The following is a 27583-nucleotide window of genomic DNA, read 5'->3' on the forward strand; positions in this document are numbered from 1 at the left end:
ATAATCTGCTCTGAACTGCTACTGTTGTATATAATTACCACTTTCTACAAAGAATGTCTTTTTCTCCAGTGATTCCAGGTTTTGGTTTTCATGTTTTAAAAAACTGTTTAATGCTGTGCCCAGCTGCATTCAAATGAATTTCAAAATACATAATTCTAACAGCTAGCTTTAAAAAGTGAACAAAACTCTTAATACCATCCTTTCTATTTTTTAGCAAGTAAATCGCACTCATAAATACTCAATCCAGAGGTACAAAGTGATGAAAATATATACAGAGAATAACCTTTGGGATCTTACTTTACTTTTTCTAAAACCAAGAATTAGTTCTGATTTGAGGCCAAAGTATTTGGAAGTATCTCCAAAGGAAAGCTCCAAGCTAACAGAGGTTTTCTGTTAACAAACTGAAAACAAAACATATACAACACACTTGTCTAAGTTAACAATACAATGTTAGAACTATTTCCAGAAACCAACACAGGAAAACAATTTTATTTATCACAAATATGTATTTGTGTATTGTTTAGCAGAATCAAAGAACCTAACCTAGTGGTGAAATAAAAATGTTTCATAAATTCTTCTAACCATAAACATACTCTCGGAACAAGGGTTAAAACAGAGACAAGAATATGATGAGGCATTCACTTAAATACTAAAAAATGAATCTAGATTGACTAAGAAAGGCTAAGGGAGACAGAACTTAGCTATATACAATTTCACAATATTTTCTCCATCTAAAATTTTGTTAGGATACTACTTTTTTCTATCTTGCTGTGTAATTTTGGATGGCAAAATGGGGCAAAATATTAAAATATGTGAACTCATGATGATATTCCCTTGGCAAAATAAATCATCTTCAGGAAAGAAGCAAACCAATGTACCTAATTAAACGTTCAAAGGTGGCACCAGGCAGCTCTGCAAGGTGGAACTGATACGGAAGAAGAGTTGAAGAAAGTCTGTTTAAGAAACAGTTAGACATCCCCCCACACTCCCTAATCCTGTCGCCAGTGCAACCCCTTCCCCACTCTGGTGGAAGACTTGAGCTCTATTCTCTGGATAGTAAATCAAGGAGATTTTGAACTGAGGAATGCCAGACAGAGTTGAAGGCAGAGATACCATCCTGAAAACTAAGTGAAAGTTTTAAATACTGAAGATTGAGACTTCATCTCTCTATATCACCAGGTTAGAAGGCTTGTAGTACCTTTCCTTATAAGAGTGGAAGATTCTTCTCTGGGAAATCCTATCAGCTCAACTGAAAAGACAAGAATAGAGACATCGCCCTATAATTGGGAGGCTTCTCTCAAGCTCCCAGAACTACCAGTCAACTTTTTAGTTTTTATTTGCCTCAAGAAATTTTCTAATTTCCCTTGTGATTTCTTCTTTGATCCATTGGTTATTCAAGAGTGTATTGTTTAATTTCTATATATCTGTGAATTCTCCAGTTTTCCTACTGCTCTTGACTTCTAATTTTATTTTATTGTGATTGGTAAAGATATTTGATATGATTCAATCTTCTTAAATATATTAAGACTTGTTTTGTGACCAATGTGAATGCTCCCCTCTTCTCAATGCACACACACCATATGTGTGCTTGAGAAGAATGTGTATTCTGGGGCTGTTGGGTGAGTGTTCTGTATATGTTTGTTAGGTCCAACTGACGTATAACATTGTTCAAGTCCTTCTTTTTCTTATTGATCTGTCTAGTTCTATCCATTTAGTGCCAAATAAACTTAAATATGAGCAAGCAGCTAAGGACCACCTGACATCTGAGGAAAATCTCTCTCATGAAGGACAAAGATAGATAAACAAACAGAAAATATTTAAGAAGAGCAAAAAGACGAAAAATAGAGGAAAAAAAAAAAAGATAGAGAATCGATCCAGGAAGTCCAACATCTAGATAATAGGAGGTCTGGAAAGAGAAAACAGAAGGGGAAGAAATCTAAAAGGTAATTCAAGAAAATTTATCACAATTGAAGACTATAAGTTTATACAATAGACAAAAATAGGCCCACACCAAGAGGGTAAACATGAAAAGATGCTCAAAGAGTAGTCCAGTAAATAGAAATTATATCTTTAGAATGATGAAATTTTACAAGTCTGACAATACCAAGAACTGGCAAGGATACAGAGCCACTAATATAACCAACACCAGGCATACTGTTTAACAAAATAGTTTTAAAATATCTAGTAAAATTTAATACATGCATACCTATGACATAGCAATCCTATTCCTAGATAATATTCCAGACAATATGAGTGATTATGTGGATAGATCACATCTTGGGTCACAAATCAAGCCTTGGTAAATTTAAGAAAACTGAAATCATATCAAGCACCTTTTCGGACCACAACGCTATGAAATTAGAGATCAATTACAGGAAAAAAAACTGTAAAAAACACAAACACATGGAGGCTAAACAATATGTTACTGAACAATCAATGGATCACTGAAGAACTCAAAGAGGAAATCTAAACATATCTAAAGATAAATGACAATGAAAACACAACAATCCAAAACCTACAGGACGCAGCAAAAGCAGTTCTAAGAGGTAAGTTTATAGCAATACAATCCTACCTCAAGAAACAAGAAAAAACCTCAAACAACCTATCCTTACACCTAAAGCAACTAGAGAAAAAAGAACAAACAAAAACCCTGTTTCACTCTCAGACATCCTTCAGTTTCCAAATCAGACTCTATTTTTTCAGAATAGCCTTCCCTGACTGTGATTCCTTGGATTTAAATCAGATTCTCCTTTACACAGTGATAGCACCTGTGCTTTCCCTCCACAGTGCTCACCTCAGTTTTTAATTCTATATTTGTGGGACAATTTCGTTAAAGGCTAACCCTCTCACCATCTGACAGACTCTTTAAGGCCAGGGATCTTGACTGTCCTGTTCATCCTTGTATCTCCAGCACCCAGAAGAGTAACATTACAATTTTTTTTAGAAACAAAACAATAACAAAATACATTTTTTTAAATGCCAAAAATGTTATTTATTTTGGGGGCAGTGAGACTATAGGTAATATTTTTCTTTTCTTACTTTTCTGCATTTTACATATTTTCTGTAGCGCACATGTTAATAAAAAACAAAAGTTTATGATGGACCTAAATTTAAATAAACAAATATAACTAGTGAAAACCAGAGTTTTAAAAAATCAGGAGGTGAAACCAGACCTTATGAAGAATTAATTCAAATAACAAACTTCTGACATATTTATTGACATGGAAAATGTTCATGATATACAGCTAATTGAAAACATATGCCATAAAATAGTGTACTTGGTATGAAACCATTTCTGTTCAACCCAGAAAAGTACTAGAATTTCATACACTTCAATTTTAACAGTGATTATCTCTGACTAGTGGGATTAGAGGTGATTTTTTGCTTTTCTTTCTGCTTTTCTGTTTTTTCCCAAATATCGTTTTCTGTATTATATATATATGTTAGGGAAAACTAATCTCTTTAAACAGCTATGCACTCTTGTGGATTTACAATACGGTTCAATTTGCAACCCATTTTTAGGAATACACCTATTTTCTTCAAGTAAGGGATGCTTTATATTAAACTACCCATTCCCTACTGTGCCATATCAATTACTTTCTATAATTTGTTTTATTAAAGCCTACTTGACCAGAGGGTCCTTGATAAGAATTACTACACCAATATTTTTTTAAAGCTTATGGCACTGACAACATGGTATTGCATTTTAAAGTAAATCATGCTATTGTTTTTATCAATTTTAATTTTCTGACATTGCAGGACTACTAAATTCTATGGTTGTTATGTGTTTTGTCACCTACTCTTATATTCAGAAAATGTCCCCAAAGTGATTCACAAGCTTAACTAAGAGAAGCAGAAAAGCATTTTCGAAAAATTATTCTGCAGAACACTATTTTCCACTTATTCCAAATAGCACAACAAAGAGGCTTGCAGGAAATGAAATGAAACCATGGTAACCAACTAAACCTATCATGAGCTACCAGATCAAGAGAACACATAGTACATTACACGTCAACGCCTACCAGAAGCATAATCTTTCCCCAGTTCCTTTTGATCCTTCTTCCTAAACATGAAAAAAGCTTTCAACTAATTTTCATATTTTAAAAATGTGAAAGCCCCTGTACCATGACTTTACCCAGGAATTCTTTGGCTGGGTTCACTTTAAAAGTCAACCTAATGATCTGAGATTCAATTAGAAATTGTTTTTTTCAATCATTAGCAAATTACATTTCCTACTTCATGGCATCTTATCATTTTCTAATACAGTAGCAATAGTTTCTTCATACTAAATCTCAGAGTTGTAAAGATTAAGTAACATTCTCTCAGGAATTCCTTAATAGAATCTTACCAGCATTCTAAACTCAGAGCCATAATAAATTAAATCACAAATGCATTTACATAATAGGAAGGAGCCCACTTTATCATCTTGTTGCCCATTCTACTACCAATCATCAACCCCTATCATAGAAACTGAAGCTAAACTCACAGAATATAGCTCAATGTGTTCTTAAACTACCAACCATCAGCTAAGACTAAATAAACAAGGTATTGATGGCTTTTATTACATAACTATACAGCCAGGCAGACAACAGGGCAAAACTTCTGGAAAGACTAGAGATGATCTTTGCTGCTATGGTTAGCCACTACCAAATAACTGTCACATATAATAAAATACAATGTACATACATGCCATAAAAATATATGTATATTTTATGCACAACCAATTTCTGGAAGGATAGACAAATAACTGTGAATGGCATTATCTCTATGCAGTGGAACTAGAAGTATGTGGAGGGAAAGTAATGTAATTTATCATTATATACAATTCTCTTATTTGAAAAAAATATTTTTTTACAACAGCCATGCATTGTTTTCATAGTCATAATAGAGATGTGGTAAATGACATGAATGCAAGTATACTATTATTTTTACAGATTATTATTGCTGTTTTTCTCTGAAAAGTTGTCCAAACTCACTACAAAATTATTTTTATAAGCACATATGATCACCAAATGATTTTATAATGTAATTTTAGCTTAAATAATTAAACTTCACATATACTTAATTTGGCTTTTCTCTTTTTGGAGAGAGAGGGGTAGAAAGTTAACCCTTGAGAATTAGTTGGAGGAAATTTCATCCTTAAAGGCTTTAAACAAAGGTTTATCTGCTTAAAAATGGTACTGTATTGATAACTTAAAAATCTTTATTAAAAACTTACTGACTTAAAAGCTACGGGTTTACTCTTGTGCCACACCCCTTTTCAACTTACATAGTGGTACATGTTTTATTATTATTTTGGATGTTGTTTTTAACAGGTTATATTTTCTGTTTCTTAGCTTTTTCTTCTTGAGCAAGTTAAGCCTCAGTTTTCTTGTAAAATGCAGAAAATATAGTATCTACTCCATGGGCTTATTTTGTAGATAAAACTGAGTTTTCCAACCTGTTTGTCAGGAACAGAGGTTAGAGGCTACACGATATCAAATCTGTCAGCCCTTTCAGAGGCCGGGACGGTCTAATGCAGCTCAAGTCCTGGCACTGGCCACATTTGGCCACAGTCAGCCCCCTGCATTTACTCTCAGTGTGCCACGTAACAGCATAATTTTCAATGGGTGCCACACAGGAAAAAGCATTAGAAAATACTGAAAGATAATCCACATAGGTATTTACCACAGTGCATGACACAGTAAATATTCAGTAAACATTAACTATTATCATATGTATAAAACCAGTAGGCCCGGGCTTCCCTGGTGGCGCAGTGGTTGGGAGTCCGCCTGCCGATGCAGGGGATGCGGGTTCGTGCCCCGGTCCGGGGGGATCCCACATGCCACAGAGCGGCTGGGCCCATGGGCCATGGCCGCTGGGCCTGCGCGTCCGGAGCCTGTGCTCCGCGGCGGGAGAGGCCACAGCGGTGAGAGGTCTGCGTACCGCAAAAAAAAAAACAAACAAAAAAACCCCAGTAGGCCCATTAATAAAATACGTGGGTATGCAACTCGTTCATAGGAAAGGAGGCACGTTATCAACACATTCTGGAGCTGTCTCCGGTTACCAAGAAACAGACCTTACATTAAAAGAACCTGGTATGTCTCCTACTGCACCTTAAAGTAGATAGATATACAAGTCAGATTCCAGTTTCTCTTTCAGAGTAGACAGCCAGAGTTGGAATTTTATCTCCTATATCAAAGTTCCTGTTGATTAGCCAGAAAATGTACTTGAAACTCAATTCCACCCTAAAAGAACTGCTTGGTGGAATCTGCCTTATGCTGTGCCTTAAAAATGCAAAACCCAAAAATATCTTGAAATCCGCTTTTTTGATTTCTCTACCTTCTGCTTTAAACCCATTGCTATAGATGCATACTTTTTGAGAGGGAACTGAAGTTTGAATAGAAAGAACATCAGTTAATAAAAACCATGCTGTGCATAAAATCTGAAAAATGAAGTACCATTTGAGAGTAAAGTGCAAATCAAAACCACAATGAGATACCACTTCACACCCACTAGGATGTCACACCCACTGTTTAAATCAAAGACATGATAACAGGTATTGGCGAGGAGTGGAGAAATTAGAACCCTCACACATTGCTGGTGGGATTATAAAATGGTAAAACCACTTTGGAAAAAAATTTGGCAGGTCCTCAAAATGTTAAACACAGAGTTACAATATGATCCGGCAATTTCACTCCTAGGTATATACCCATGAGAAATAAAAACATATGTACACACAAAGCCTTGTACACAGCATTATTCATAGTAGCATTATTCGTAATAGCCAAAAAGTGGAAACAACTCAAATGTCCATCAACTGATGAATGGATAAGCAAAACATGATATATATCCAAATACTGGAACAGTATTCAAATATTTATTAATAAAAAGAAATAAAGTACTGATATGTGCAACAACATGGATGAACCTTGGAAATATGCTAAGGGAAAGAAGCCACTCACAAAAGAACACATATTATACACAATTCCACAGTTATGAAACATCCAGGATGTATAAATCTACAGAGATAAAAAAGTAGGTTAATGGTTATCTGAGGCTGGGAGGGTTGGGAGAAATGGGAAATGACTGTAAATGGGTATGCAGTTTCTTTTTAGGGTGATTAAATGTCCTAAGATTGATTATGTTGCATAACTTTGTGAATGCACTGAAAACCACTGATTTGTACACTTTAAATGGGTGAATTGGTATGTTATTTACAACTAAAAGAAGGGAAAAGTTAAAAAAAAAAGACTAAGATACAACACATGCAAAAGCCAAGCTTGGGAATAAAGTTAGAAAAAAAGAAAAAGGCTGAATTTTTGTTAATACAGAGAAACAGTGCTTGGTTGCCATAAGTACATGTTTCAGAACACTCTTAGGATAGGAGGTAAACCTTTTTTGGTACAGGGGAAAGAATCAGAAAACAGGAAGAAAAAGAACTGGTGAGGTAACTACGTCTTAAAATTTTTTTCCTCTATCAATTGAACACTTTAACAAGAAGTCTTTTAGGTTCATTTATCCAAAAGGGGTCTGAAAAAATAATTTAAAAAAATGGGGAGGGTGTCTATCTGACTTACCAAACAGAAGAAACCTGGTAAATTTTTATCCTTCTTTTCTCCCCTTTAATCCCAACATTTAGTTCTAATTTATTAACTGAAAGTGAGAAATAACTCAAAGGCTCTTAAGAGTCAGCCTATACATTTTAAGTTTTTTCTCCCTGTAAATGAACCACATCAGAAGCCATTAATCAGAAAGTTACATTCTATGAGGCCACCATCACCGATACCAAAACCAGGCAAGGATACCACAAAAAGAGAAAATTACAGGCTAACATCACTGATGACTACAGACGTAAAAATCCTCAACAAAATACTAGCAAACCAACTCCAACAGTACATTAAAAGGATCATACATCATGATCAAGTGGGATTTATCCCAGGGATGCAAAGATTCTTCAATATCCACAAATCAATCGATGTGATACACCACATTAACAAATTGAAGAATAAAAACCATATGATCATCTCAAAAGATTATAAAAAGCTTTTGATAAAATTCAACATCCATTTATGATTAAAGAAAAACGAAACTCTTCAGAAAGTGGGCACACAGGAAACATACCTCAACATAATAAAGGCCATATATGACAAACCCACAGCTAACATCATAGTCAATTGTGAAAAGCTGAAAGCATTTCCTCTAAGATCAGAAGCAAGATAAGGAGGCCCACTCTGGTCATTTATATTCAACATAGTTTTGGAGGTCCTAGCCACAGTGATCAGAGAGGAAAATGATATAAAAGGAATCCAAATTGGAAAAGAAGAAGTAAAAACTGTCACTGTTCACAGATGACATGATGCTATACACAGAAAATCCTAAAGATGCTACCAGAAAACTACTAGAGCTCATCAATGAATTCAGTAAAGTTGCTGGACACAAAATTAATATACAGAAATCCTGCACCTATACACTAATGACAAAATATAAGGAAGAGAAATTAAGGAAACAATCCCATTTACCACTGTATCAAAAAGAATAAAATACCTAGGAATAAACCTAGCTAAGGAAGCAAAAGACCTGTACTCTGAAAATTGTAAGATACAATGAAAGAAATTAAAAATGACACAAACAGGGCTTCCCTGGTGGCACAGTGGTTGAGAGTCCACCTGCCAATGCAGGGGACACGGGTTCGTGCCCTGGTCCAGGAAAATCCCACATGCCGCAGAGAGGCTAGGCCCGTGAGCCATAGCCACTGAGCCTGCGCGTCTGGAGCCTGTGCTCCGCAACGGGAGAGGCCAAAACAGTGAGAGGCCTGCATACCGCAAAAAAAAAAAAAAAAAAAATGACATAACAGATGGAAAGGTATACCATGTTTTGGGATTAGAAGAATCAGCATTATTAAAATGACCATACTACCCAAGGCAATCTACAGATTCAATACAATCCCTATCAAATTACCGATGGCATTTTTCACAGAACTAGAACAAAATATTTTAAAATTTGTACAGAAATACAAAAGACCCCATATAGTCAAAGCAATCTTGAGAAAGAAGAATGGAGCTGTAGGAATCATGCTCCCTGGCTTCAGACTATATTACAAAGCTACAGTAATTGAAACAGTATGGTACTGGCACAAAAACAGACATACAGATAATGGAACAGGATAGATTTGAAGTAAGTCAGATAGAGAAAGACTAATATCATATGATATCACTTATATGTGGAATCTAAAAAAATGATACAAATGAAATTATTTACAAAACAAAAATAGACTCACAGACAGAAACAAACTTATGGTCACCAAAGGGGATAGTGGGGGCTATGGGGGGAGATAAATTAGGAGTTTGGGATTAACATATACACACTACTATATATAAAACAGATAAACAACATGGACCTACTGTATTGCAAAGGGAACTCTATTCAATATCATGTAATAATTCATAATGGAAAAGAATCTGAAAAGGAATATATATATGTATATATATAAAACTGACTCACTTTGCTGTCCACCTGAAACTAACACAACACTATAAATTAACTATACTTCAATTTTTAAAATAGTTTAAAAAGACCCTCAAAAAAAAAGAAAAGAAGAGAAAAGAAAGTTACTTGGTGAACATGGAGTCCAGAGCAAGAGGAACTGAGTGAATCGAATGTTTAATAGACTATTTCTCAAAGAGTGTTTCACAGAGAGATTCCACAAAAAGAGGGTCTCATAATCAAATGAGTTTGGGAAATGCAGCATAGTTCTATTAAAAATGCTCACAGGCTCTGAGAAATACTGCATCAAAGAAACCCAACTGATTATGGTTAGTGGCAGGGAGACTCACACAGCTCCTTTATGAGCATCTCCATACTAGAGATAGCACTGCCAATGTTGGTCAAGACTCCCCTCTCCCACAGACCCTGGACTCTAGAACACACCTCTGTGACTTCCCTTTCTATTGCCCCCAAGGCTGTCCCTCTCCTTCTGATCAATGATTTAAATAAGGTGACACATTTCACTTGGAGTCATATCTTCGAAGACTTAGGAGGTACTGTCTTTCACTTTGACCCAAGGTTGCAGCTAGTGTCTTCAATTTTTCCCAAAATGAAAATAACCCTATTGATTTTTTTTGTCTGATTGTAAAAATGATACACGTGGCATTGTGAAAAAAAAATCAGGCAACTCAGAAAGGTACAGAGAAGCAAAAATCACCTTTAAGTTAAAACTCAGAGACAACACTATGAACACTGGCAATCATTCTTTTAGACAGCTGTCTACTTACATATACACCCTATACATACAGACACACACACACACACACACACGTATATTAAATAGTATGATACTCTACATACTGTCCTGTATAATGAATTTTATTTTGTAGATTAACATAGGGTATACTTCAGAACTTATCAAATAAGAAATATTGTTTAAAGAAAATATATGTCCAAACATCATGCTTTCTCAGTTTTTTAATTCTCATTTGTTTTCCAGTACCTAAAATTTTTCAAAATAATTCTTATCATTATGGTCAGCATAAAATCAACAGGAAGTGCCAAGCACTGTGGGTATGAAACATTCTCTGGAATATTTCCAAAATCTGTTCTGGAATATCTAGACACAGGACTTGGAGATTATCAAGACTCTTTTACACGTGTGTCATCTTGCTCTTCTCCAAGTTTAGAGAAGCTAAAATGAGTCAGACTCAACAGAAATGTCCCTAGGGTTGCCAAATTTGGAGTTAACATTTCTCCTCAAAGGGAACCCTTTAAAATCTATAAGGTATCTAGAATCTCTTTTGAAGATCACTTTTCCATTGCCCAAGGAAAACTACTTACTAAATTAATTATCAAATAATTCGGGTAAAACTTAATTCCCACCACCCTATCCACTTATTTATTCTTATTGCTCCCACAATGATCTTTTAAAATTACAAATGTTCAACCATTACTCTCTTCTATTAAAAGTCTTCAGTGACTCCCATTTCCTACAGATAAAGTCCAAGTTCTTAAGCATGAAATACCAGCCTTTCCTGGCATACTTACTGCTAAAACTTCCTGCACCCCCGAGTCCTAGCAGCCTGCCATACACCAAATGTTCCATGCTGTTCTATATATTCCTTCCTTGGCTTTTTCTTCTTCCCCAAATGCTCGTTTTTTTATAATCACATCCTATCCTCTACCTGGCAAACCTATATTCTACCTTTATGAGGCAGCTTAAACGTCTTCCTTTATTGATCCACTGGATAATATCTGGCAGAATTCAAAAGCTCAACAAAAGCTCCTAAATCATATGTAATATTATTTCTTATTGATGTTTTCAATCTGTATGGGTTCTCTTTTATAACAGGTTCTCTTTTATTTGATTTTGCTATAGTTTCTACCATGTGAAGAAAATTCCTATTTTCATAGTTACAAAGTAAATATTTTGGGATGATGTGCTGTTGTTTTTGATGATGCTATACTGTGTAACTGGTATCCATTTTCCCTCCTCACTCCAACCTTCTTCCTTCTTTTAAAACAGGAAAAGAAAACCAGATTTTTATCTGATAAGAACCAGATTCTTATCAGGTACAGTGGTGGCAATGAGAAAACAGATACCAAATATTTAAAAGGTCATTTCACATGACCACTTACACTAGCTCTCCACTAGTCTTTTCACCTTCTTATTTCACTATTTCCAAGAATTCATGGGGTGCTTATGTAATTCTAACAGTTACTTATAGTGAATAACTGTTTTGATAGGTTATAGTTCAAGAATATATAGGAAAAGATGGAGAAAATGCAGGAAACGATTTCATCAGAGGATTAGAATCTTAAAAAAAAAAAAAGTAAATGGAAATTCTGGAACTAAATAACACAGTATATGAAATTAGGAACTCAATGAATGGATTTACAGCCGATCAAAAAGAGCAGAATAAAGGACTAGTGGACTGGAAGACAGGTCAATAGAAAATGTCCAAATTGAAGCTCAGAGAGATGAAAGTCAGGAAGTGAGAAGCTCAGAGGAAAAGAAATTTGGAAAATTCAGGAAATAATTTATGATGAATAAACCTACAGTTATAGTATCATGATATTTAATAATTTTATATTTCTTATAACTATTCTTTTGTATACACTTAACATTTAATAAAAAGGATAATACAAAACATGCACAGTCCTATCTTTTTCACTTGTCACTCCATATGTACAACACTGAACAATTTTTTCCTTCTAGTGAGAAAAATTACAGAACGACATAAAATTTTTTTTAAAAAGAATTAGTTCTAAAACTATGAAAATCATACAAAGAGAAATGTTTTCTACAAAACTTCTTAAATTATTTTAGGTTACTTGCCATGATACCTCATTAAACTATAACTAATACAAATGTTGTCAAAATCAACATACAGAAAACCCCGAAGTCACAGGAAACATTTCATGCTTCATGAGGAATAATCTAGTGCCTGGGAGAGCATCTTATCTTCAACTGCACACTCCAACTATGTGGATGTCTGTCTAGTGTTTCATTGTATAAAAGACTTTGAGCAACAATCATTTGTTCTGAACCAAGGGGTCCATGTGGGCAAGGCAGAAAAGCAGGACAAGGCCTGGCCAGAAATTCAGGCTGAGATGGCGTGTAAGAGAAGATGATGGTGAAGAAGAAAGTGAGATGTCAACCACAGACGACCTTCCATGCCATGCAATGAAAATCTCCTTGCTGACTGCAAACAATTGATACTGTGACACCACATATACAATACATCCTTGCCGAACTGATACCTCACATTATACACAAAGATCATCAGTAAAGGTTAGGCTTCCCCAGGTATGGGGGAGATGCCAGTGACAGAGGGAGGTGTGGCCTTTGAAACCTTGTGTCCTACTCAACATTACGACTTTGCTGATCACTGCATCAGATTTTAAGATTGATCACTCATGATACCATGGAAGATACATTAGAGGGGATAAGGCTGGATACAGGTAACTTCCTCATGAAACTAATCCAGGAGGTGGCTTGATTGAAAAGAAGGGGAAATTTTTTTGTTGTTGTTGTTGTTGCGGTACGCAGGCCTCTCACTGTTGTGGCCTCTCCTGTTGTGGAGCACAGGCTCCGGACGCGCAGGCTCAGCGGCCACGGCTCACAGGCACAGCCGCTCTGCGGCATGTGGGATCTTCCCAGACCGGGGCACGAACCTGTGTGCCCTGCATCGGCAGGCGGACTCTCAACCACTGCGCCACCAGGGAAGCCCCAAGAAGGGGAAATTTTGAAAATTACTTAAGAAATAAAAGATTGTTGGGCTTGGCTGTGTGAGATGAGCAAGAAGAAAAAGTTCTTTTAACCATTAGATAATATAGGTACAGTACCTTGGGCTTTCCAGAGTCTATGAAAAGGTATAAAATATGAATAAAAAGGTGTGGCTCCAAAACATAAAAGGAAATCTACAGTTAATTTCAAAAGCAATTTATATTTAAAAAAACGAAGTTAACAGCAAAATATATATATTTGATGTGGGATATAGTGTTTGATATGGTGTAAGATGGAGGCCTCGAAATGAATAAGGCCAGGCCTACAAACATCTTAAAACAGAACTGAGATAAAAGAAAAATGATGTCTTGTTTTCGGTCTTGTGAATTGGCTAAATAACAGCGTCACCAGCTATTAAAGGGATGCAGGTGTTTCAGCGTATCTGGGAGGAAAACTGATCGAGTTCGGTTTTGGACATATTGTGAGGTTGAGGTGACTATGGAACAACTTGAAATCAAGGACTTATTCCTAATTTTAGGGCCTTTGTTTAACACAGCAAATGCATAATAAACAATGATGGCTGTTAATTCAAACTGCCTCCCTACCGCAGTGGATCATGAATTCTGTTAAAAACAGACTGATGTTAACTGGGAGAATCATTAGTTGAAATGGGGAATATCAGATAAGATTAAGAGATATATCAATACAACTTCTATCTCACATTCTGTTTAACACTTCCCTACCATACATCTAGTTCAAAACAAAGAAAATCATATTTCAGCATGTAAATTACTCACGCATACTCACAAATTCCCTACCTCCACTACAAGCCCTTTTACTATTTCTATTCCATGTAAAAACTTTATGACGATTTTCAAAAACAAAAGGAAAGCTGCATGTTACCCCAGACCTATACATTAAAAGCACTGTCATCAATCCCATGTTGCTCTATTCTTCAATCCAATTCTAGGATTTCCTGGGCCAAAGTGGACAGTGAGTGATTATAAAGTCATGAGTAGCATGAGAGAGGGTGAGAGGGTGGGAATGAGGAAGAATTTGGAAGATCTGGGTGCTACTTTTCTCCACATTGAATCCTTGGCCCTAGGGCGTTTGCTGGTGTTATTCAGTAAAAAACAGCGTGATGACCACATTATGAGGCGATGTAGTATAATAGAAAGTACCTGAACTTTGCAATGAGGCGAAACTGAGTTAAAATTCCAGTGATCTCAGAAGAAGGTGGGGAGACGGCAACAAAGGGAAAAGGAAGAGAGTATACAGATTGCTTTGTTTCCTTTCACCCCACCTCCTTCTTGCTTATCTTGGCCCACTAGCCTGTACATCAAGGCTTATCTACCCCAGACACTCAGATGACCATCTATTTGGATATGTGGAATTGTAGAATCCTAGAATTATAAAATGTTAGGAATAGAAAGATGAAGCAGCTGGCTTCAAGAATACCTGTGATTTGCTCCAAATTAGTCGTCTAGCTCATTTAGTGGCAAAATGAATAGGTATTTAAGTTCTCAGCCCAGATTTTTTCCCCTATATACCACAATTTAAACCTGAAAAAGCAACATAATTAAGTAACTGAAGGGGGATTTACGCTTTATAATTTTCCATAAAAGCAGATTTCCATGAACTGTTAACAAGCTCTATTGTCCAAGTATGCTATTGATTCAGAATTCAGCATGAAGAAATACTAAATTATACCATTCTTTTGCCAGAAAGATTAATAATAAATCTGGTGGATGGGAGTAAGAACAGTCCCTGCTCACTCACCCAGGCATAAGTGATTGGAGAAGGAGTTGGACGTGGTCATATCAGAGTCCTAAGCAATAATATTACCTTTCTCTTCTCTCTCTGTGGCTACCAAAAGAAATGTTATTTCTTTGACCTCTTTATTCAAAGTTTCTACTTTTAAATCTTTTCCAAACAATGCATAAATGAATGCATGAATTAACAAATGAAGGAATGAACAAAGACAATGGATAATTATTCCAAAACTAGAGAGGCAGCAATGTAGAGTGATTAAGAGCATAGACTCTGAAGCCAAATTGTCTGGGTTCAAATACCAGCTACACGAATTATTAAATGTATAACCTTGGCCAAGTTACTCAACCTCTAGGTCCTCTGTTTCCTTATCTGTAAAGTGGAGATAGAAATTGTACACACATCCTAGACCTGTTGTGAAGATTAAATGAGGTTAGAGTCCTGGAAGGAGGTTAGCCCAATGGATAAGCGTGCTATTGTATTATTGCTCTGTTATTATTGCAGGGTTAATGGAAATACTTGTTTCTGGCCACTGTGTTGTAAGCTAAGAACAGCCAAAATGCTAGGCAAAGTTCAGTAGATAGGAAAGAGCCAGGAGTTCCCAAGGAAAGCTGCTTGAACCAAAAGCCAACCCAAGAGAAATGACATCGGCTTTAATTTTACGAGTTACAAAGGTCTTTTCTCTTTAGTTCCTTTCCTTATTCAAGAAATAGATGGGAGCTGATACAGCAGGACAGATGAGAGGGAATGGGTAAGATGACATAGAAGAAAGCAGCTACAATAAAAATGCCTTAGAAGTTTTTCAGTTCTTAATTACTGAGTCTACCATTCATGAGGAACTTTTTAAGAGTCTCAAAGCTATTAAAATGGTAATTAGGTCCCAAGAAAACAAGAACCAATTCAATTACATGCTGGATGCTTTTAAAATTGAAAGCCCTCTATTAAGAGGGTTTTAAATGAGGCACAGTTATAATTACAGGTCCATGACCAACCTTAAAGCCAAAGTGTAGGTTCCTGGCTGACGCTGGCTCTCCCGAATGAGGTAGCTCCCCTCAGCTACACTCAAGAGCTGGTCTGCTGCTTCTCGGGAGATCATGCCATGAAACCTAAGAAACAAAGTCAATTCAGAAACTGCATGCTTTCCACCTTTTTCAATAAAACAAGATAGAACAAAACCTCCCACCTTCTCTTGTTGATTTCTAGACAAAGTACTGCCATAAAATTGAAGGGGAGCAGTTGGGTTTAACTATGCTTGTGTTTCTCTGGGCCTGGCCCGGGGCCAGCTTCTCTGTGGTGACAAGAACAGCACCAAAGTAGCTCTCCAATCCATTTAACAATCACGGAATCAAAATTCACATCCATCTACCGAAGACCAACCACCTGTCTCAAGAGGACAATTCCCTTCTTATGTAGCTGCCTGACCATATGGACATGCTTAAAAACACTCAGCAATGTGTCCCACTTCCCTTCTTCACACCAGTGGCATTGCTCCAAAAATTTTGGCTCAGAGTCTAAGTTGGCAATTTTCCAGGTACCCTGGGTTGCCCTTAATTGGCATGATTGCTCAATAATGTGCAGAATCTGCATCACTGCATACTCAAGCCAAAAGCAAACAACTGTAATACTTGCTTTCACTCCCTGCTAAAACCCTATTTTTGATTAACAGAGAAAAAAGGAGGAAGAAGAGTAAACAAAAATAACACACTCCTTATACAAACACAGTAGATTCAACCTATAACATTCTGACATAAAACACTGAAAAATTAAAAAACAGCCGTGGTAACTAATGATTAATATTAAAAATATAAAACCACCTTATATTCGTATGGTGATGTACAGTTTATAAAGAACTTACACAAATATTATGTCCTTTCATTAACTCAAAGAAAACTGAATTGAACAACTGCTCACATGAGACCGTAGCTTTTAAAGGTACAAAAAACCCAACAGTCCCTTCAATTTGGAATGATATTTTGAAAAGGCCCTGAAATAGCACCTTAATAATTTAAGAACTTTAAATTATTAGGGCTCAAGTGGCAACTTTTTGAAATTTTTCTCATGGGAAAGGTTCGGTCTTTCTCAATTTAAGTCTTAAAGCAGTTTATAGTACATACGCTCAAATCATGACAATTAAAACAAGGAGGTTTAACAATGGGCTCCTAGAATTTCTTATCTCCTTAAATTCCTCAATCTTTCAAAACCAGGTCCACTGATTCTGTAGGAGTAAGAAGACAGTAAACTATCTGTGGTAATAACACATATATTAGATTAGTATATTGGTATATTATTTTAAGTTTACATGACACCAACTAATAAAGTTAGTAAAATTTAATATCTCCTTGTTTCTAAAACCCCAATTAATTCAGAAGAAAATCTCATTCAAGGAAACCAATTTTGGAACACAACTTGATGATGGTATTTAAAGACTCTTAAAACTATTCATACCAGCTGACCCAAAATTTCCGCCCCAGAAAAAGATTAATGCACTAAGGTATTTCTTACGGTGTTACTTTTAATACTATCGTTTAAAGTCAACCTATATGCCAAAAGCAGAGAAATGACTAAATTATGGTATAACCATAAAGAACACCAGTGGCTCCCCTCAACTCCTAAGCACCTAGGTTCTACTCATAAGAGTCCTGAAAACTTAAACAGAATTTTAGATAATTTTAAAATATTTGTTATATACATTATTGTTTATCTGATATGATCTTCAGCCATGAAAAACAAATGATTTTATTTGGGGAATGATGGGATTATAGGTGATTTTTATTCTTTTCCTCGAAGGGTTATATTTCTATTTTTTTTAAATAATCAGAAGAATTAAGGACTTTAAAAATTATTACATTTTTCATAAAATAGAAAAATGCTCATTATTAATATTAAATGGAAAAGTCAGGCTATAAAAAGTATATGTATAATAACTCAATTTTGTAAAAACCATTAAGAAAATAGATCTTCAGAAGATAATACTTCAAACTGTTAACATTAGTTATTTCTGGGTAGCATGAATTTACTTACAGAAAATTTGGAAAATAAAAGTATAAATGTAGAATAAACCACCATACCTTACTACATGCATACATGTATGTATATGTACCTATATGCTTAATAAACACATACAATCAAATATATACTTTTCCTCATATATATGCATCTAGCATTATTTATTTACATATATGGCTTGCATCTTTAACATTATCGCATACACATTTTCCCATGCTATTTTCTTCTCTACACTTATCTTTATTTTCTATATTTTCACCAACTACAACAATTACATTTACAATCAGAAAAATAATTTAACTCATTCAAACTTGAATACCTCCTTCCTCTTGCTTTTATTTTTTTACTAAAAGCATCCATTTACCTGTCTCTCTTATACATTCCAATCTACAAAATGTTTTCTGATAATCCATACTTACTCTCTTCCGTAATACTTTGGTCTATTTTCTACCTATTGGGAAAGAGAAAAAAGGATATTTGTGAAAATGGAAATGTTCAGAACATAACTCAACATTCTGAATATGTGACAAACTAAAGCATATATTAAGAAAAAGAATTAGAATAAGATTAGAAAAATCAGAGTCTGGGGTCCCAGTCCTATCAGCAGATTGACTGTGCCATTTGGACTGGTCACTTCATCTCTCAGACCTTTTTCTTATCTATAAAACACTGTGTGTGTAAAAAGAGTCAGACTAAATTATCTTTCATTTCTAGGATTTTATGAATCTGAAAAAATACTTACATCACTTTATCCAAAAGGTAAAATGAAACATCCAAAAACTTAATGCCACGATTGTGTCAGAACAGATTGTGGCTTTCTCTCCCATCCTCTCCCTTCCTGTTACACCATATTCTCCATTCTGGTAACATCTCCATATAATCTTGCCCTTCTGTTCTCCCATCAGCTCTTCCCTCACCACAGTTTATCTCCCCTAGCTTTTCATGGCTGGTGTGCTCATTGTACCTAAAGAAAGGTCCAGGAGAATAGATTCTAAGGAATTTTTACTAGGGTAGACTTAAAATATTTGCCCTGTTCATTCAAGAAACATTTATTTAGTGGCAAATAAGTGATAAGCATTGTCCTACCTGTAATATGACAAAAAGTCATTACTCTTTTGAGACTTTCCAATGATGACAGACAATAAATAAGTTTAAAGAAATAAAACAAACGAACACAAATAAGTGCTGTAATGAAAATAAGAATGAGTAACAGAAAAGTGAGGACTAACGAGGTATTTAAGTTGGATGGTCAGGAAAGACCTCTCTGAGACGACATTTAAACTGGGTCCTGACAGGAATGGAATAAGCTTTCCTGAGGAGGTACCTGGGTGACACCATGGACTACATTTATTGAGTTTGTGCTTTGTGCTATAATTACATTTGGAGATCACTTAATCCTCACAATGAGATGAATTATTCTACTGCATTCTCATTAAGATAGTATTATCATTCTCATTTTATTGATGAAGAAAACTGAGAATCAGGGAGGTTAGAGAACTTGTTCAAGGTTTCTTGGTAGAGCCTAAGGTAAAACTGGGATTCTTATTCAGGAATAGCAAGAAGGGCCCAAACCCTTTGTCTATTTGACACTGACTCATCTGAATTAGCTAAATATGGCAGTTCCCAAAGCTAAACTCAAAGTCTATCCTTTCAGTGACTGTCTTCCCTTCACCTCTACACAGAGCCTGACTACCAAGTCTAGGTTACCTATCCACAGGTCATCAAGGTCTGGTACTGCTTCAGCAAACTTGAGATATTTATTCGTCTTGATCTTTGAGCTATTTTGGAACTCTGTAAGACGTAGGTAACTGACACACACACACACACACACACACACACACACACACACACACACACACACACACACACACACACACACACACACACTCTTACTTTTCCTGTGTGGTAGTGGTTTTACTGACTTCTTCCCTACCCCTTCTCAGGGGAAAAACAAGTTTTGTCTTTAACTACAACTCATCTCAACATTCCTTGAATTCCTATAAATATACGCTATTTTGACTTTTCCCTTTGAACTGATTATTAACATCTGCCTGGTTCCCTCATAGCACATGAGAAAATACATTTTTATGGCGGGGGCGGCTGCGTCGAGTCTTCGTTGCAGCTCACGGGCTTCTCTCTTGTTGTGGTGAGAAAATACAGTTTTAACACATGTTCATCTTCATTTCTGTAGGAGAGAGACGATTTTACCTCTTCCTGAACGTTATATTTAAATAATACTTTACCCTTCAGGAATCTTCTGTTGTCTGCTGAGGTTGTAGTCAGGTTATTTATATTCTCAAAGTAAATTCCACCTGATTTGGTCTTATTGCATAATTTCTCTGCTCATAAAACTAAGTGTACTAAAAATATACCAGTTGGTCCCTATAGCTACAGAGGATGGCTATTCTATTTTTAGGTCCAGAGCTTATTAGAATAGGGTCATGCATCTACTTTTGTTTGAAAGCAAACTTTTGCTTTTGAGAAAAAAATTCAATGTTTAGGTCTTAAATAATTAATTTACGGTTCTACAGTATTATATGGTGAAATGTTATCCAGAAGAACAATTTTGCAGTGTCTATTCAAACTAAAAATGTGCAAACCCTCAGTATTTACCGTACAGGAACACTCGCACATGTACACATGAAAACATATATAAGAATGTTCACTGAAGCACTGTTCAGTCATTTTAAAAATGGAAGTAAATATATACCAATAGGGGAATAACTAAACTGCTTTATAGTATAAATAACATGCATGGTTTTAAGGAATGATGTAGAACTACAGGAACTAACATGAAGAGGTCACCAAGACAAACTATTGAATAGTATAGTTATAAGCTATAAAATAAGTAATGCAGTACGACACCACTTAGGAAAAGCACATGCACATGCAATAATATATATTTATAGCATAGAGAGATATCTGGAAAAATATATACCAAATTCAAATGGTACCTATAGGAAGCTGGGAGGTAACTGAACTGAGGGGCCCAAGGGAATAGCAAAAAAGGGACTTTAGTAGTGTCTGTAAAAAAATTTTTTTAATAAAGAACGTCACCTTTAAAAAAACAGAAATCAAGATTAACTTCCATACAACCTAACAGTGGAGTCTCAGACACATTAGAATGGGGGCCCCCAACATTTTGAGAAGACGAGATCATGGCCTTTCCATCAAATCACGAGATCTTTGCAGGTGGTTGAAGGTAAAATACTTTATCAGGCCTATGTGACTGAGGTAAAAAGAGGAAAGTTCTTGAATACACTCTACTCATTGATGAAAATCCTGGACAAGTAGTGAAGGCTGAGGGGCTGGTGGTGGCCCCAAGTGGTGTGGCAGCCCAATGGTGTTGAAACTGAGCAGGGCCCTCCCAGGTACAAAAGCTTCTCCATAACCCCCATTTCTTGTTTGTAGAAAAAGGCTTCAGTCTCCCAGGTCCTTTCCTGAGTTCCAAGGAACAGAGTCAAACAGTTACTAATTAGGGATGTGAAGAAATGCAGAGGAAAAGCAGTCAACAAACATAGTTCAGCAATAGAGTCCTAGTTCCTCCTCAAAGGATATACACAACAATCTGACATATATTTTTGAGTTGTTCTGCAGGAACTAAGACCCATACACAGATGGAGGATGGTGACTATGTGCTGACCACAAGCATGCAGACCCTAGACTGACTGGAATCAGAGGGTTGATGATTAAAATTCTTGAAACACCACCCCATGACCTCACCACCAGCCAATCAGAAGAAAGCCATGCACCCTGCAGCACTCACCCAAAATGCTGCCTTTAAAATCCTTTCCCTGAAAGCCATGAGCGAGTTCGGTTCTTTCGACCATGAGGTGCCCGTTCTATTTGCTTAGCCATGCAATAAACGTTGTACTTCTCTTTACCACAACCCAGTGTCAATAAGTTGGCTTTGCTATGTGGGTGAGTGGACCCAAGTTTGGTTCAGTAATAGTGTTACAACCCAAGACAAATACTGATTATTTATTTGATACTCCTGCATTAGTCCACAATATGTTTCCATTGATCACCTAAGTAATCATCTTGATGACATAATTGATTTTGGCCTTATATTGCTGAATAATTATATTCCTTTACGCTAAAGAATCTTGAATTAAAAGAAATTAAGTAAACACTGTTGATTAATACAGTACTGTTACAATAAGCAGTAAGTCCAAAATAAAATTCACACACCAATTATATCTTTTCTGCATTTTTATAACGGGAATGTCAAATAAAACTCAAATTTAAAATAATTCTTTTTTTCTCATATCTAGATAGTGAAGGGGATCAGAATATGCCACCCCAAGATATGCCTCTTTAGCATAAGGATTATTTTGAGCTGAAGGCAATTAAGAAAGAGCAAACACAGGAGGAGCAATCTGCCCTCCACATTTCGGCCTAAAAGTAGGGCATAGATTTAATTTCCCCTTGTAAAGGTGTCCTCCTCTCCCAAAGCAGAAGGAGGAGACAGAAGGACTTGAGAGACACCCAAGATGACTTGAATCTGCATAATAACCCTTACTAAACAACCCTTATTTACTATACATTTCCTAATCACCTTCCCACAATTTACCACCTCCCTCAGAAGCCTAGACTCCCTTTTCCTTTGTCTCTTGTGCACACTTTAACACCCTTTATTAAAATGGCATAAAAGCCCCTGGGTGTAACTGCCTCTTTGGGGCTTTTATTTACCTGCTGTGAGCCCCTCCTTACCCAAATGCACATGAAATAAATCTTTTCTCCTGTTAATGTCTCTTTTGTAAGTTTAATTTGTAGGCCCCAGCCACTAAACTTAAGAGGGTGGAGAAGTTTCTCCTCCCCAACTACAGCATTTGGATGTCTTAGATATCATTATTTAAGAACTGACTTGGAATAGTCTTTTCAAAATCACAGACAGTGCAGCATTACACTAATAACCAAAATAAAGGATTAGTCAGTAATATAACCACCTTACAACCAATTTGAAATTGATTCAATTGAAATCATACAAATAATGATTATGAATTATCACAAACGAGTTTACCTGCAAATAGATCAAACTGGGAATTTAAATGTTATATGCAATAATAAAACTATGCTTTGTGCATAAACATTAATACGCTTATTTCTAAGTTTTTAAAGTGCATAATAACAGTCAATGAACTTTTTTCAGACTAAAACTGGTTGAAGTCAATATGACTAAGTAAGATGATTTGACATTAGTACTTGTGTTGAATTATATGCTTTGCTTTCTCTAATTTTCTATATTTAGTAGGTAACATTTCTTTTATGATAGCATATCATGGGTAGAAAAAATGGGAAATGAGGAGAACAAAAAATTCCTAAATAAAAATAAAAGGTGACAAGCCTCTTAGATAGCCTAGTCCACCAGAGGGCAGACAGCAGAAGAAAGAAGAACTACAATCCTGCAGCCTGTGGAACAAAAACCACATTCACAGAAAGACAGACAAGATGAAAAGGCAGAGGGCTATGTACCAGATGAAGGAACAAGATACAACCCCAGAAAAACAACTAAATGAAGTGGAGATAGGCAACCTTCCAGAAAAAGAAATCAGAATAATGATAGTGAACATGATCCAGGACCTCGGATAAAGAATGGAGGCAAAGATCAAGGAGATGCAAGAAATGTTTAACAAAGACCTAGAAGAATTAAAGAACACACAAACAGAGATAAACATTACAATAACTGAAATGAAAACTACACTAGAAGGAATCAATAGCAGAATAACTGAGGCAGAAGAACTGATAAGTGACCTGGAAGACAGAATGGTGGAATTCACTGCTGTGGAACAGAATAAAGAAAAAAGAATGAAAAGAAATGAAGACAGCCTAAGAGACCTCTGGGACAACATTAAACGCAACAACATTCGCATTATACGGGTCCCAGAAGAAGAGAGAGAGAAAGGACCCGAGAAAATATTTGAAGAGATTATAGTCGAAAACTTCCCTAACATGGGAAAGGAAATAGCCACCCAAGACCAGGAAGCGCAGAGAGTCCCATACAGGATAAACCCAAGGAGAAACACGCTGAGACACATAGTAATCAAATTGGCAAAAATTAAAGACAAAGAAAAATTACTGAAAGCAAGGGAAAAATGACAAATAACATACAAGGGAACTCCCATAAGGTTAACAGCTGATTTCTCAGCAGAAACTCTACAAGCCAGAAGGGACTGGAATGATATACTTAAAGGGATGAGAGGGAAGAACCTACAACCAAGATAACTCTACCTGGCAAGGATCTCATTTAGATTTGATGGAGAAATCAACAGCTTTACAGACAAGCAAAAGCTAAGAGAATTCAGCACCACCAAACCAGCTCTACAACAAATGCTAAAGGAACTTCTCTAACTGGGAAACACAAGAGAAGAAAAGGACCTACAAAAACAAACCCAAAACAATTAAGAAAATGGTCAAAGGAACATACATATCAATAATTACCTTAAACGTGAATGGATTAAATGCTCCAACCAAAAGACACAGGCTTGCTGAATGGATACAAAAACAAGACCCATATATATGCTGTCTACAAGAGACCCACTTCAGACCTAGGGACACATACAGACTGAAAGTGAGGGGATGGAAAAAGATATTCCATGCAAATGGAAATCAAAAGAAAGCTGGAGTAGCAATACTCATATCAGATAAAATAAACTTTAAAATAAAGACTGTAAGGGCTTCCCTGGTGGCGCAGTGGTTGAGAGTCCGCCTGCCGATGCAGGGGACACAGGTTCGTGCCCTGGTCCGGGAAGATCCCACATGCCACGGAGTGGCTGGGCTCGTGAGCCCTGACCGCTGAGCCTGCGTGTCCGGAGCCTGTGCTCCGCAACGGGAGAGGCCACAACAGTGAGAGGCCCGCATACTGCAAAAAAATAATAATAAAAATAAAGGCTGTTACAAGAGACAAGGAAGGACACTGCATAATGATCAAGGGATCAATCCAAGAAGAAGATATAACAATTATAAATATATATGCACCCAACATAGGAGCACCTCAATACATAAGGCAACTGCTAACACCTATAAAAGAGGAAATCAACAGTAACAATAATAGTGGGGGACTTTAACACCTCACTTACACCAATGGACAGATCACCCAAAATGCAAATAAATAAGGAAACAGAAGCTTTAAACGACACAGTAGACCAGATAGATTTAATTGATATTTATAGGACATTACATCCAAAAACAGCAGATTACACTTTCTTCTCAAGTGCGCATGGAACATTCTCCAGGATATGTCATATCCTGGGTCACAAATCAAGCCTCAGTAAATTTAAGAAAATTGCAATCACATCAAGCATCCTTTCTGACCACAACGCTATGAGATTAAAATGAATTAAAGGGAAAAAAATGTAAAAAACACAAACACATGGAGGCTAAACAATACGTTACTAAATAATCAAGAGATCACTGAAGAAACCAATGAGGAAATCAAAAAATACCTAGAGACAAATGACAATGAAAACATGAGGATCCTAAACCTACGGGATGCAGCAAAAGCAGTTCTAGGGTGGGATAGGGAGGGTGGGATAGGGAGGGTGGGATAGGGAAGGTGGGAGGGAGGGAGACGCAAGACGGAAGAGATATGGGAACATATGTATATGTATAACTGATTCACTTTGTTATAAAGCAGAAACTAACACACCATTGTAAAACAATTATACTCCAATAAAGATGTAAAAAAAAAAAAAAACAGCAGTTCTAAGAGGGAAGTTTATAGCTATACAAGCCTACCTCAAGAAAGAAGAAAAATCTCAAATAAACAATCTAACCTTACACCTAAAGGAACTAGAGAAAGAAAAACAAACAAAACCCAAAGTTAGCAGAAGGAAAGAAATCATAAAGATCAGAGCAGAAATAAATGAAACAGAAACAAAGAAAACAATAGCAAAAACCAATAAAACTAAAAGCTGGTTCTTTGAGAAGATAAACAAAATTGAGAAAACATTTGCCAGACTCATCAAGAAAAAGAGGGAGAGGACTCAAATCAATAAAATTAGCAATGAAAAAGGAGAAGTTACAACAGACACCGCAGAAATATAAAGCATCTTAAGAGACTACTACAAGCAACTCTGTGCCAATAAAATGGACAACCTGGAAGAAATGGACAAATTCTTAGAAAGGCATAAGCTTCCAAGACTGAACCAGGAAGAAATAGAAAATATGAACAGACCAATCACGAGTAATGAAATTGAAACTGTGATTAAAAATCTTCCAACAAACAAAAGTCCAGGACCAGATGGCTTCACAGATGAATTCTATCAAACATTTAGAGAAGAGCTAACACCCATCCTTCTCAAACTCTTCCAAAAAATTGCAGAAGAAGGAACACTCACAAACTCATTCTAGGAGGCCACCATCACCCTGATACCAAAACCAGACAAAGACACTACCAAAAAAGAAAATTACAGACCAATATCACTCAGTAATATAGATGCAAAAATCCTCAACAAAATACTAGCAAACAGAATCCAACAACACATTAAAAGGATCATACACCATGATCAAGTGGGATTTATCCCAGGGAAGCAAGGATTCTTCAATATACGCAAATCAATCAACATGATACACCATATTAACAAATTGAAGGATAAAAACCATATGATCATCTCAATAGATGCAGAAAAAGCTTTTGACAAAATTCAACACCCATTTATGATAAAAACTCTCCAGAAAGTGGGCACAGAGGGAACCTACCTCAACATAATAAAGGCCATATACGGCGAACCCACAGCAAACATCATTCTCAATGGTGAAAAACTCTGTCCACTAATGTGGACACTCTCACCACTATTATTCAACATAGTTTTGGAAGTCATAGCCACGGCAGTCAGAGAAGAAAAAGAAATAAAAGGAATAAAAATTGGAAAAGAAAAAGTAAAACTGTCACTGTTTGAAGATGACATGACACTATACCTAGAGAATCTTAAAGATGCCACCAGAAAACTCCTAGAGCTAATCAATGAATTTGGTAAAGTTGCAGGATACAAAATTAATGCACAGAAATCTCTTGCATTCCTATACACTAATGATGAAAAATCTGAAAGAGAAATTAAGGAAACACTCCCATTTACCATTGCAACAAAAAGAATAAAATACCTAGAAATAAACCTACCTAGGAAGACAAAAGATCTGTATGCAGAAAACTATTAAGACACTGATGAAAGAAATCAAAGATGATACCAACAGATGGAGAGATATACCATGTTCTTGGATTGGAAGAATCAATATTGTGAAACTGACTACACTATGCAAAACAATCTACAGATTCAATGCAATCCCTATCAAATTACCAATGGCATTTTTTACAGAACTAGAACAAAAAATCTTAAAATTTGTACGGAGACACTAAAGACCCCGAATAGCCAAAGCAGTCTTGAGGGAAAAAAGACAGGGCTGGAGGAATCAGACTCCCTGACTTCAGACTATACTACAAAGCTACAGTAATCAAGATAATATGGTACTGGCACAAAAACAGAAACATACATCAATGGAACAAGATAGAAAGCTCAGAGGTAAACCCACACACCTATGGTCACCTAATCTATGACAAAGGAGGCAAGGATATACAATGGAGAAAAGACAGCCTCTTCAATAAGCGGTGCT

At 36.2% G+C, this 27583-nt stretch overlaps 1 protein-coding gene across 2 annotated transcripts in view; it reads right to left on the bottom strand.

The window, feature by feature from the left end:
• The window catches only part of CHN1 (chimerin 1), a 176452-nt gene that overhangs the window by 91635 nt on the left and 57234 nt on the right, over window positions 1-27583 (bottom strand). For both annotated transcript variants that reach the window (XM_004267333.3, XM_049712783.1), the window contains 2 exons: window positions 18394-18425; window positions 15961-16074 (listed from right to left, as the gene is read on the bottom strand). In XM_004267333.3, coding sequence (XP_004267381.1) covers window positions 15961-16074; window positions 18394-18425 — 146 coding nt within the window. The remainder of the gene's footprint in view (window positions 1-15960; window positions 16075-18393; window positions 18426-27583) is intronic.

The sequence above is a fragment of the Orcinus orca genome, chromosome 7, assembly GCF_937001465.1.
Source record: "Orcinus orca chromosome 7, mOrcOrc1.1, whole genome shotgun sequence".
In the NCBI taxonomy this organism is placed as follows: domain Eukaryota; kingdom Metazoa; phylum Chordata; class Mammalia; order Artiodactyla; family Delphinidae; genus Orcinus; species Orcinus orca.